General features: G+C 38.9%; 1 protein-coding gene across 1 annotated transcript in view; it reads left to right on the top strand.

Moving 5' to 3' along the window:
• The window catches only part of DNAH9 (dynein axonemal heavy chain 9), a 319,243-nt gene that overhangs the window by 51,897 nt on the left and 254,231 nt on the right, over window positions 1-13,115 (top strand). The window contains exons 16-17 of the mRNA XM_081027600.1: window positions 881-1,077; window positions 1,175-1,599. Coding sequence (XP_080883726.1) covers window positions 881-1,077; window positions 1,175-1,599 — 622 coding nt within the window. The remainder of the gene's footprint in view (window positions 1-880; window positions 1,078-1,174; window positions 1,600-13,115) is intronic.

The following is a 13,115-nucleotide window of genomic DNA, read 5'->3' as shown; positions in this document are numbered from 1 at the left end:
TAACTGCAAGCTGGGAAATGCCACATGCACAGTTGTAACTCTGTTTCTAGGGAAGAGGGGATAATGGATTTCAGCGAGCAGTCTCTGCCACCCATAGTATCCAGCACATGACAGTCCCCTAAATATTTCTAGTCAGAAAAGGCATATGAAAATAAGTGGTTATTGATAAAAGTTAAAGCATTTATCATGTACTTGAAACATCTTACTCCATGTTCCATTTTGATTTAAATTGAGCAAGTCAAGTGAGTCTAGCAAGTAATCAGGGATTTGCTAATGATTTACACTGTTTTTTGAATTTTTTTTTTTTTATCACTGCAGGACTACAGAATTAAAATAAGTTCTGCTTTTATAGAAAAAAGGCAGAAGGGGCAGGATTGTAACTTCTCTTTGTTTTTTGACGCCTGTGCAATCATGGACAAGCATACCCCACCCACTGCCCTAGTGGCTTCGAATGGAATTGCCTGGGTTATGCCTGGGAAGAAAGCAGCTGCTTCCAAGAAATTGGCTTTGTAAAACCAACCTCTTCTCAAGCAGAGTCTGTACCGCCTCCCAGGAGGCATTTGGGAATGTGGAAAGGGGCTGGCTTGGGTTGATCAGACATGGGATGTGCTCTCTGAAGAGAAGGAGAGCAAATGATCTCCAGTGCCCAGGACAGCCCTGCACAAGAATCGGCCTGTTCAACATGTCAGTGGTTCCCCTGCGGATAAACACTAGGACTGTCACCCTCACCTTTTCTGGGTGTTAGCAAATTTTACCTTTCCATTCACTATATCCAAGCAGCTCATCTAAAGAAAAGAAACGCTCTGAGCTTTTTAAAAACTGTATGTCTCTTTGCCCATTTTACCCATTTTCTTTCTTTTTTGTTCTCCTTGTTTTTCAGAATGTAAGGCAGGACTCACCCCGATATTTGAAACACAGCTGAGTTTAGAAATCCCAGAATTAGTTTTCTATCCGTCTCTGGAGTCCGGAGTGAAGGGCGGTTTCTATGACATTGTTGAAGGTCTTGTTGCCAGCATTTTTAGAATATCATCTTTGATACCACGGCTGTCCCCACAAAACAGCTCTCCCCACTATCAGGTACTAGATCTGTAACCATCCCACCTTCCAGCCAAATGTGGGTCTTCTTGCCAAGTGCTGGTGTAACCCGCCTGCTGCTGTTGCCTTGCTCCCCCAGGTTGACATGGAGAGCATGCCTGACTTGGCCAGGATGCGGGTCACGCTCATGGAGAGAGTCCAGAGCGTGAGCGCCCTCTGCTGCAGCTATCGAAACACCTTCAGCCAATATTCCTACCTCTATGTGGAAGACCGGAAGGAGATTCTGGGTCAGTTTCTGTTGTATGGGCGTGTCCTCACCCCTGAGGAGATCGAAGCCCATGTGGAAGAGGACATCCCAGAGAACCCTCCCCTTCTCCATCAGTTTAAAGCACAAATTGATTCCTATGAAAAGCTCTATGAAGATGTGTACAGGCTGGAGCCCACCAAGGTGTTTGACAGCTGGATGAAGATGGATATGCGACCCTTTAAAGCATCTCTGCTGAATATAATTAAGAAGTGGAGCCTCATGTTCAAACAGCATCTTGTTGACCATGTCACTAACAGGTAATATGATTGTTCCAGCTTCCTTCCAGCATCTCAGGCTGTCGGGAACATCGTGTTTTTAACTGTCTTCATGTTTTTCCTCATGAGTTCATTGGTTAATTAAAACTTAAAACAGCTGGTTGGAGGTTCGAGGCTTTTGGACTCCATTGGTATCTTTAGTCCTGCCTTTTCCTTTGTTTACCAGACATGGCCTCTTTTCATTTTATTTTCCACTTGGCGCCCATTGTGTGAAAGGCACTCAGTAAGTGGTAAATAATGTTCAGTATAATAGTAGCAGATCCAATCTCCCTTCACAACTCTCACTGTGAAATCTCTTTAAGCCTGAGAGGCAGACGAAGTCTAATGCTCCTCTTCGAGTTTATTTCCACTACTTACTCCTTGTCCCAGATTATCCAGCTGTGCAATGTGGGAGTCACGAAATCCCCACACTCTTATGCCTGTCTGTGCCACTCTAGCCTTGCGACAGATTGGATCTGAAATTCTGTCTGTCCCACCATGAGCCAACACGACTCAGCCGAGCACCAGGCTCTCTAAGCAAGAACATCACCCTCTTAATAAATAATCAAGTTGGTTGGCAGTGTCCTGGTCACTTCGCCTCAGCCTGTCCCCACAGATCCACCACAGTCAGAATCTCGACTCCCACCCCTCCCTACAGAATCCTGTGGGGTGGCACAGCCCACCATTCAGCCATCAGCCTTTCGTGTGTCAGCGGATGTTACCTGGCCCCTCCCCTGAGTTTGGTGTTGGTCTTGCTTAATGTTACAGCTTCCCTGCTCAGTGATCTAGAAAGGAAACAGCCAAGTCAAGGATGTGTCTTAGCTACAGATAAATCCAGAGACTTTTAAATCCAGGGTGATGGTCCACCACTAAAAAACCGCAGGAAAGCAGTGTGAGATGTTTCAAATAGGACGTCACAGGTGTTCTTGAAGTAGAAGAAACCAGTTTTTCACATTCACAGAGGCAAGAAGGGGAAGCAATGGTGGGAGTTGGGGAGGTGACAATGATGCCCTGAATAGAGTACTGTTCGAGGGACAGCTGCTCTGTGGTCCCTCTCCATTAGTAGGTCTAGTGATCCAAGGGCATGGGGGCATTTTTCAAAATTTAGATTAGATTTCATCATTATTTAGGTTTGGCAAGGTCAACAAATCAGGTCATGACTGTCACTGAAAAGGTAGTTTGTTAGACTCATAGATCCCAAGAGGAGGGGGCACTCCATACCACGCAGGGCCACACAAGAAGGCACCAGAGTCAGTCGGGAGGCAAAGGGTGCTGGAGGAAACATGGACAAGAGCCTTATTGAGGCTTCCATGGAAAAGAATGGGTGAGACGGGGCAAGCAGGTTCAGGATTGTCTAGTTTGAATAATTTCAACAGGCTCTGGGGAGTAGAGGCTGTCCTTAGTTGTCTGGTACCTGGCCCTGGGGTGATTAGGGCAGGTGGACAGTGACATGGAGCGAGAGCCAGTTAAAAGAGGAGGTTGGGGATATAGACTCTGGACTAGTTGATTTGCATATAAAAGACATGCTCAAAGATGAGTCATTTATCTCTAGGAGTGGGCTGACCCTGGGAGGGGCAATTCTTCCTGGGTCAGCAAGGCCCCAGATGTTAGAGCCTCAGAAACCCATGGTTGATCCAGGGCCTGGTGATAGCAGCTGCCATGTATTTCTACCAGGTAAGGCTTCATAGGAGCTAACAGTTGGCTTAACAGGACAAACACATGGCAGAGCAGTTAGGAGAACTTGGTCCTTGTCCTTGAACCCGATTCCTGGTCTCTGAACGAAGACAGTATGACTGGATTTCTCTAAGGTACCTTCCATTTTTATTCGTTGGTGATTCCATAAACTTACTACTTGGCTGTATTTTAGGAGAATGTGTTATTGTGTTCTCAAGGATTAGATAAAATAGACCTAATACGAACAATAAAAACCACTTATTCTTGAGTGTCTACTGTACGCCATGTAATTCTGGCATTTCCACTTTCCCTTAGTAGGTGTCAGGATTAATCTCACCTGGCCTTATATCTTATATATTAATACGTGTTTACTCTGAGAAGTCCAACCCTTTTTTTTTTCATTTCATGACCCATCCATCTTTTCCATCTGGCTGTTCCTGAGTTATTCAGGATGGACTGCTGTGATATTGTGATTGATAATAAGAAATGCATACTTGGTTTTGTCCCATTTCTGGCAAAACTCCTAAAACCCTTTGAATTTCCTGAGTGATGAGAGTGATAAAGGTGCCTTTTATTATATTAATGAGGTGACCTTTGGATCCCACCTAAGGATGAGGGCTGGTTGCCAGAAGAACCAATCATGTGATTAGAGGTTGGAGCTTTCAGTCCCTCCCCCCCACCTCTAGGAAAGGAAGAGGGGCTGAAGGTTGAATCAATTGCCAATGGCCAATGATTAAATCAATCATGCCTATGTAACTAAACCTCCATAAAAATAAAAATGGACAGGGTTTGGAAAGCTTACAAGTTGGTGAACATGTGGAGATTTGGGGAGAGTGATGGGCTTCAAAAGTGTATGGAAGCTCCACGTTCTTTCCCTGTACCTTGGCCTGTCTATCTCTTCCATCTGGCTGTTCCTGAATTATATGTCCTTTTACAATAAAACAGTCATCTAGTGAGTAAGCAGGTTCCCTGAGTTCTCTGAGCTGCTCTAACAAATTAATGGAACCCAAGCAGGAGGTCATTCCAATCTCCAGTCAGTCAGAGGCACAAGGGACAAACTGGATTTGGGATTGGTGTGTGAAGGGTATGGGGCAATCTTGTAGGACTGAGCTCTTAACCTGTGAAATCTGATGCTCTCTCCAGGTAGATAGTGTCAGAATTGAATTGAAGTGTAGGACACCCAGCTGGTGTCAGAGAATTGTTTGGTGGTGTGGAGAACCTGCCAGCCCTGCGCCCCTTCCACACACACACACACTCTCACACACATTGCAGTTGGTATTAGAATCCTAGTAGCTGCCATAACAAAATAACACATACTGGAATTCCAAGATCCAGGTCCCAGGTGATATGATTCCTGGCGAAAGCTATCTTCCTGGCTTGCAGACGACACCTTGTCATTGTGTCCTCACATGGCCTTTCTTCATTGCCTGTGCAGAGAGAGAGAAAGGGGCGGGGGAGAGACAGAGTGAGAGAGAGAGAGATCTTCCTCTTTTTTATAAAGTCACTGATCCCTCATGAGGGCCCCAGCCTCTTTTGACCTCATCTAAATGTACTCACCTCCCAAAGGCCCCATCTTCAAATATCATCACATTGGTGGTTAGGGCTTCAACATAGGAATTTGTGGGGGATACAAACATTCAGTCCATAACATCATCTAAACTCACCTCTCGCCCCCATTTAGCTTTTTATGACATCATCTGACGCAACCCCCACCCTTGCCCTTGCAAAGCCTTCCCCTAGACGTCAGGATCTTTCATCAGCAAATGCCCACTGTTTTCTTCATCTTCTCTTATCCTCCTTTTGCTTAACAGAAACCCATCCTTCTCCTTAGGATGCTGGTTCCCTTGTAGCCCTCCCAAATAGGGGATGATTTTTCGCCTGTATCCCTCTTACCACTGCTGGAGGTAGATAAGATATTCTTGCTCTTCAGTGCTTCTTCCAGACCTTTTTGCCACCCTCTCAAAATCCTCAACTCCACGGGAGCAGATTCTATCAGACGCTACCAGGTGCTGCTTGTCCTTATTCAGTCACCTCCCAATAAGCTCTTTGTCATTCTTCCCCATCACTGCAGATCTTATCATCTGGCTTAGTCTCCCTTTCCCACCTTTCTGCTGATCATCACCCTCAGTGACCCAGCATCCAAATAGAGTCTCCATTATACTTTCCTCTTGTTTCATTGACCTCTCTCTCCAATGCCCTTTCCCTCCACCATACCTCTGCTACCTAATTCCATATTGTACTCTTGGGGAGGCAGAGGGAAAGATGTGAAAGTATTTGTTCTTCCTTCAGAATCTCGGTTTGAAGCATTGCATTCTCAGACCACCACCTGTTACCTTTCCAGTTTATTTTCTTGGTAGCGCAGCCACGCAGAATTCTGCAGACCCATCAGGATTTCCAGTGCAGTGGCTCCTATGCTCTCTCAGTGTTTATCATCCTAGCTCACATTCCCACTCCCTCCTTGTAAAACCCCGACTTTGTCTAAACTCAGCACTCCACACCTGCACCTGAGCAACTCATCCCCGATGAAGGAAACAAACCATTCTTCTGACCAATCGCATATTAAATTTATAAACATAAAATTTGAGTAGGTCCTGCACATTTTCATAGATGCTTCCCAAGTCTCCTAGACTCCTTTTTCTTCCTTCTCCTTAAACCTCAAATATCCTCTCTGCCCTTATAACCTTGCCTCTCATTTTACTGAAAAATTAGAAGCAATCACAAGAGAACTAACTTGCCTTTTTACCATGAAATCTGCCAGTGTACTTGTACTTGAGGCCATACATTCAGCTACTACCACAACTGTTTCACTGGATAAACTATCCCTACTTTTCCAAGTCCGACTTCTTTCCTCTTATTTATAATGTCAGACAATTAAGTTCACAAACTCATCCTAGAAAAAGTGCTGCTTACCTCTTTGCTGAATATCACCATTGTCACCTTTGAAGTCCTCCCCTTGGGAAGCTATGTACCAACACCAGTGCCTAGTCCACCCTTCAAAGCAGTTTTGGAACTCTTTCTGGAATGACCATGAGAACTGTCATCATATTACCCTTGACGTCCTGAATGTCATCAAAATGTCTTCTTTTTAATATTTCCTTTATCTTCAGGTAAAGAAAGAAGTCATTGTGAGGCCAGATCAGGTGAGTAGGGAGGGTGTTTCAATAGAGTTATTTGTTTACTGGCTAAAAACTCCCTCACAGACAGTGCCGTGTGAGCTGGTGCATTGTCGTGATGCGAGAGCCAGGAATTGTTGGCGAAAAGTTCAGGTTGTCCAACTTTTTCATGCAGCTTTTTCAGCACTTCCAAATAGTAAAGTTGGTTAACTGTTTGTCCAGTTGGTACAAATTCATAATGAATAATGCCTCTGATATCAAAAAAGGTTAGCAACGTCATTGCAAGAAGTTCGCGAGCTTGATTGTCAGATCTCATACTCTGGGATTTACCTTCTTAAATATTCCCTATCAATTCTCAACATCATACAAATGTATTCTCATATCTCCCATCATGAAAAAAAGAACATGGCCCCACAAGTTCTTCTAGCTACAATACCGTTTTTGTGTGGCCTTCACGACTCAAAAATATGTGTCTGTAGTTGATTCTTTTAGTTCTTCATCCATTCTCCACAAAAAGTTTTATTATAAAATGTAGTGTGCACACCATTTAGAGAAAAATACTACTTGTGTTTCCATTATCCAGCTAAGAAACAGAACATTGGCTCTATCTTTTAAAATTCCCGTATGCACTTCTCTCTGATCAAGTCCCTCTCTCTCTCTGCCAGATGTTATCCTCCCCTAAATGTGACATAATCCTCTTCATGCTTTTTTTCATGGCTTAATGTATATACACACATGCATGTATACATATACATATATATGCCCACATACATATGTAGATTTGCATTTTGAAACTATGAAAATGAAACTATTGCATATGATACATTTTTCTGTGTCCTATTTCTTTCACAGTTATGTTTGAGATCCATCCATGTTAGGAGTGCAACCGTATTTCCTTCATTTTCATTGCTGTAGAGTATTGCATCCTATGATTCTACCGCACCTTACCTATCTGTTCTGTGGTTGGTGGACATGTGGTTGTTTCAGGTGATTTTGCTGATACCAACAATTTTGCTCTGAGTACTCTCATACATGTATCGTGGGGTACATGGGCCACCACATGTCTAAAGTGTATACATAAGAGTGGAATTGCTGGGTCAAAGAATGCATACAATTTCAGCTCTCTCCACGTTAGAGCAGCCAAGTGTGAAAATTCCTGTAGCCCCACATCCTCAGTGACCTGGTATTGACAGACTGTTTAATGCTGGCTGTTCTGGTGGGAGCTTGGTGGTATCATTGTGGTAAATACTATGTTTTTGGTGAGTCATTATATTTCTTCTGTTATGTTCATAGTTCTTGCCCATTTTTATTGGACTTTATTTTTTTCCTATTGATGTTCAGAAGTTACTTATATATTCTATATTTAATCCTTTGCTAGTTGTATATATTGCAAATATACTGTCCCATTCTGTGCCTTGTCTTTCCATTGCATTTATGATATATGTTGATGAGCAGTTCTTCATTTTAATGTAGCCAAATGTGTCCATCTTTCCTTTTATGTTGCTCTCTTTTGTCTTTTTAAAAAAATCCTTTATTGCCCTGAGATCCTAATGATACTTTCCTATATCATCTCCTAAAAGTTTTATAGTTTTATCTCTCACAATAAGTAGCCACTTGTCTGTTGGTTCATTAATATGACACAGCCCTCATTACCACAGCTCTGTAATAAATTATGATTCCTGGCAGGGCAAGTCCACTTTGTTCACTTTTAATAAGAATGTCTCAACAGTTTTTGGCCCTTACTATTTTACGTAAAATTTAAAATCAGTTTGCAAATAAAAAATCGGTAGGGATTTTTATTGTTTTTGCAGTGACTATCAATCAATTTGAGGAGAATTGTCATTTTTATAGTATTGAGTATTCCTGTCCAAGAACATGTTTTCTCACCATTTACCTATGTATTTTCAAATGTCTTTCAGTGAAATTTTATAATCATTATGTTTAAAATATTTTCATGTCTTTGTTAAGATTTATTCCTAGGTATTTTATTTTTTGGTTCCCAGTATAAATGATATTTTAAAATCATATTTTCTGTGGAAATGGAATTGATTTTTATGTATTGATTTTGTGTCAAGCAACTTTGCTAAATTAACTTATTAATTTTAATCACTTATCTGTGTATTCATTTGGGTTTGCTATATACAGTCACCATGTAAAATTTTATAATAGTTTCATATCTTCCTTCTCTTTTAAAAAAATGTGTAAAAACATTTTTAAATTTATTGCAGTGACATTGGTTAGTAAAATTATTTAGGTTTCAAGTGTACAATTCTATAATACATAATCTATATGTGGTATTGTGTGCTCACCACCCAGAGTCAGTTCTCCTTCCATCACCATATATTTGCCTCTCTTCACCCTACTCTACCACAGCCCTCCCCCCATCTCCTTACCCTCTGGTCACCACTAAACTGTTGTGTGTGTCTATGAGTTTTTGTTTGTCACTTTCGGTTTTATATGCCACATATGAGGGAAGGCGTATGGTTCTTGACTTTTTCTGTCTGCCTTATTTCTCTTAGCACGATAATTTCAAGATCCATCCATGGTATCGCAAATGGCAGTATTTCATCTTATGGCTCGAGAAGTATTCCATTGTGTATATGTACCACATCTTCGTTATACAACCATCCAACAAAGGACACTTTGGTTGTTTCCATGTGTTGGCTGCCATGAATAATACTGCACTGAACATCAGGGGCACATATATCTTTACGGATAAATATTTTCAGATATTTTGGGTAGATACCCAGAAGAGGGATTGCTGGGTCATATGACTCAGTCTTTTCCTTAAAATACGTTTTATTGCTATTTCTTACCTTAACATGCTGGCTAGGACTTCTAGTCCAATGTTGTAAAAGTGGTGATGACAAGTAAGTACCCTTGCCTTGTCCCTGATCTTACAGGGGATGCTTTCAACATTCCACTACTAAGTATCATATTTGCTGTGAGTTTTTGTTGATTCTCTTTATCTGATTAAAAAGTTCCCTTCTATTACTATATAGTTAAGGGAATTTAGCATAAATAATAATATTCTATCAAGTGATTTTCCTAATTCCACTAAGATAATTCTGTTTTTCCCTCTCAAAATCTTAAAGTGATGAACATATTGTTTGTTTTCTAATATTAAACCTACCTAGCATTACTGAGGTAAGCCTAACACAAAGTACTATATTTTCCAATATATTCATTGGTTGATTTTGTTTGCAAATATTTTGTTTAGCATTGATGCACCTATTTTGCAATTGAGATTGGCCTTCAATTTTTCCTTCCTTATTCTATCTTTGTCTGATCTTGCTCTGTAGTTTTGCTAGCTTCATAAAATGACTTAGGAAGTAATTGTTATTTATTCTCTGGAAGAGTTGGTGTAAGGTTGGATTTCTCTGATCCTTGAAAGTTTGATTTAAATCTCCTACTGAGCCATCTGGGCTTGGTATTTTCTTTGTGACAAGATTTTTACCTACTTAATTTTTCTAATGGTTATAGGAATTTTAAGGTTTTATATTCCTTAGTAGGTCATATTTGTCTAGGAATGTATATATTTCATATAAATCTTCAAATTATTGTCATAAAATTTATAGTATGCTCTTACCTATTTAATCTATACAGAATGTGTGGTTATGTTCCTCTTCTTGTTTCTACTGAATCTTATTTGTCCTTCTGGTTTCTTTTCTTGATTAATCTTGCCACAGATTTACGAAGAACTATCTTATGACCCCATTCATCTTCTTCATTATAATTTTATTTCTATTTCAATAATTTATTTTTTTATATTTATTGTTTCTATTCTTTTATGTTTATTGTTTCCTTCTACTTTCTTTGGATTTATTTTCTGTTCTTTGGCTGACTTAAGATGGATGCTTTGTTGATTTATTTTGAGCCCTCTGTCTTTTTTAATGTAACACTTAAAGTTATAAATTCAATTTGCGGTACAATTTTATCTACATGTCACAAGCCTAAGTATGCAATATTTTTATTATAATTTAGTTCTAAAATTTTTAATATCCATTATGCTGTGTTTATATATTTTTAATTTTCCAAATATGGGGTTCTTCTAGTTACATTTCTGTTACTAATTTCTAACAGTTGTGGTCAGAGACTGTGATATATGTAATAACAATTTCTGAAATTTGTTGAAGCTTGCTCTATACACTTCAGTATAGGTCAGTTTTTGTAATTGTTCTGGGCACTTACAGTGGTACCTCGGTTTTCGAATGTAATCCACTCCGGAAGACTGTTTGAGTTCTGAAACGTTCGAAAACAGCCGACAGCTAGGCCTCAGGATCTTGCACTCAGTGGAAGCCGCGTGATATGTTCGACTTCTGAAGCGTGTTTGAAAACCAAAGCATTTATTCCGGGTTTACAGCATTCATAAACCGAAATGTTTGTCAACGGAGATGTTTGAAAACCGAGGTACTACTGTATTTGAAAAGAATATGTATTCTTATAACTGCTGGGTGTAATGTTCTGTACATGCTTATTTGATCAAACCTGTTAATTGTTTTATTCAAATCCACTGTATCTTCACTGCCTTGTTTGTGTTTTGTTTTTTATTTTTGTCTGCTTAATTTATCAGTTACAGAGATAGTTGTGTTAAAAAATCTTCCGCTTTGATGGTAGATCTTGAATTTCTCCTTGTACTTCTGTCACTTTTTGTTTCATATATTTTAAGCTTATGTGAGCATACAGAGTTTAACTTTTTATATCTTCCTGGCAAATTGAAGCTTTTAGCCACACATTAAAGATCTTCTTTATCACTAGCTATATTTCTTGTAGTAAAATCTGTTCTGTCTTATATTACTGTAACTAAACCAATTTCCTTTGTGTTATATTTGCCTGGTGTCTCTCATTTTATCCTTTGCCTTTCAGTCTCTCTCTGCCTTTATATTAGGAGAAATTTTTATAACAGGCATAAAATTGAATGTTTTATCTACCTTACTATATGTCTTATACCTGAAGGGTTTTGTTCATTGACGTCTATTCCGCCATATTTAGATTCATTCCTACTATTTTATTATGTACCTTCTATTTGATCTTTTCCTTTTTTTTTCTTCTCCTTTCTTGCCTGCTTTTGGGTTGAATGTTTGTTTGCTTTTTTAATGTTTTCTCTTTCTCATGCTTTTCCTCTTTCTTATTCCATTTTTTCCTTTCTGCTAATTTGCATGTTGTACCATCTAGGTCTACTACTCTACTGGGTACTGTAGCTATTTTAATAAGCATCCTTAAACTTAAAAGGGATCAATTTATCAGTGTTGTTACCCTCCTCACAATCAATCCAAAAATGTTAGAATAGATTGATCTCAGGTGTTCATCCATTGAATTACATTCTGTTACTCCCAGTAATTTCAATTGTTCTCTATTATTTGTTTAAACTCCAAAAATTGTACTTTATTTTTATATACTCAATATTTATTTAATTTAACTACATATTTACTGATATCTTTGTTCTTTACACTACAGACCTGTTATCTACATTATATCCATTAGAAGTTCCTTTAATAAGGGTTTATTGGTGGAACTCTTTCATTTTTTTCTTTGCTTGAAAATGTATATATTTGTTCTTGAAAAAAAATGGTTTTGTGGAAGAGAGAATTCTAAAATAACAGGTATTTTCTGTGAGTCTGTTGAAAGTGTTATTCCACTGTGTCTTGCCTTCCGTTTTTGCTGTTGAGTGGTCAGCCATCGATCTGATGTTTTTTGTTTGTTTGTTTTGTTTTGTAGAAATCTGTCTTTACTCTGAAACTAATTTTAAGAGTGTTTTTGGTCTTTTTAGTATTCTGCAGTTTCATATTGAAGTGCCTATGTGAGAGTTTCTTTACATTAATTCCACCTGGAATTTGTCAGACTTTACATTTGGTGTCTTTCAGCAATTCAAGAAAATCTTAAGGCAGGATCTCCTCAAAGATTGCTTCTTGCCCGTTCTTTCTGTGTTCTGGAGTTCTTATTACACTTATGTGAGATCTTTTTCTTGCCCTTCCTGCTTTTTTAACAATTTTTATATTTTTCAATAACTTCTCCACTTTTATCATACAGCAGCCTAATTCTTTCAGCTTTTTCTAAATCTCCTGTTTAATCCGTTCAACAAGATTTAATTTTTAATTATACTTTCCATTTTTAGATATTCTACTTGGTAATTTTATAATTTTGCTTGCTCATTTTATACCCTCTTGTTCTTTGCTCAAATTTTATGGCTTCTGTTTTATTTATTTATTCATTTTTTAAGTTCTAAAATACATTAATTAGAGGATATTCTGAAGACAACTTTTGATTTGTCAGCTTAAATATGGTTTGTTTCTTCATGCCACAGATTAAAGGCAACATAAAGCCCTACAGAAAATTATTAGCGTCTTTCTCCTAAAATTGCCCATTATCATAGCACAGTATGATCATTTTTGCTTTGCTAAAACACATATGAAAAGTTTTTCCTATGCTTCTTTTCACAAAGTAATGCCACCACAGGCCATAATTTTCATGTTATTCACCTCAATAAATTTTGTCACTTCTCAGAATCCATCATTTAATAAAAAGGTCCACGCACTATCACGGATTCTGGGCATATTTGAAAAGCCTCTGAAATTGCCTCCATTCCTGACTTGGAAACAATGCTGAATTTAAACTTGAACATAAAGCTGGGTCGGGGGAGGGGCTGTGACCTACTGAGACTGTAAGAGCTTATCTAGGCTTCTGGAGGGTGATTCCTAAAGAAAGCATTTCTTTCTAAGCTGATATATCATG

This window comes from Rhinolophus hipposideros (assembly GCF_964194185.1).
Source record: "Rhinolophus hipposideros genome assembly, chromosome: 20".
Classification (NCBI taxonomy): domain Eukaryota; kingdom Metazoa; phylum Chordata; class Mammalia; order Chiroptera; family Rhinolophidae; genus Rhinolophus; species Rhinolophus hipposideros.
Note: the sequence above shows the minus strand (reverse complement) of the source record. Positions and strands in the feature narration are given on the sequence as shown.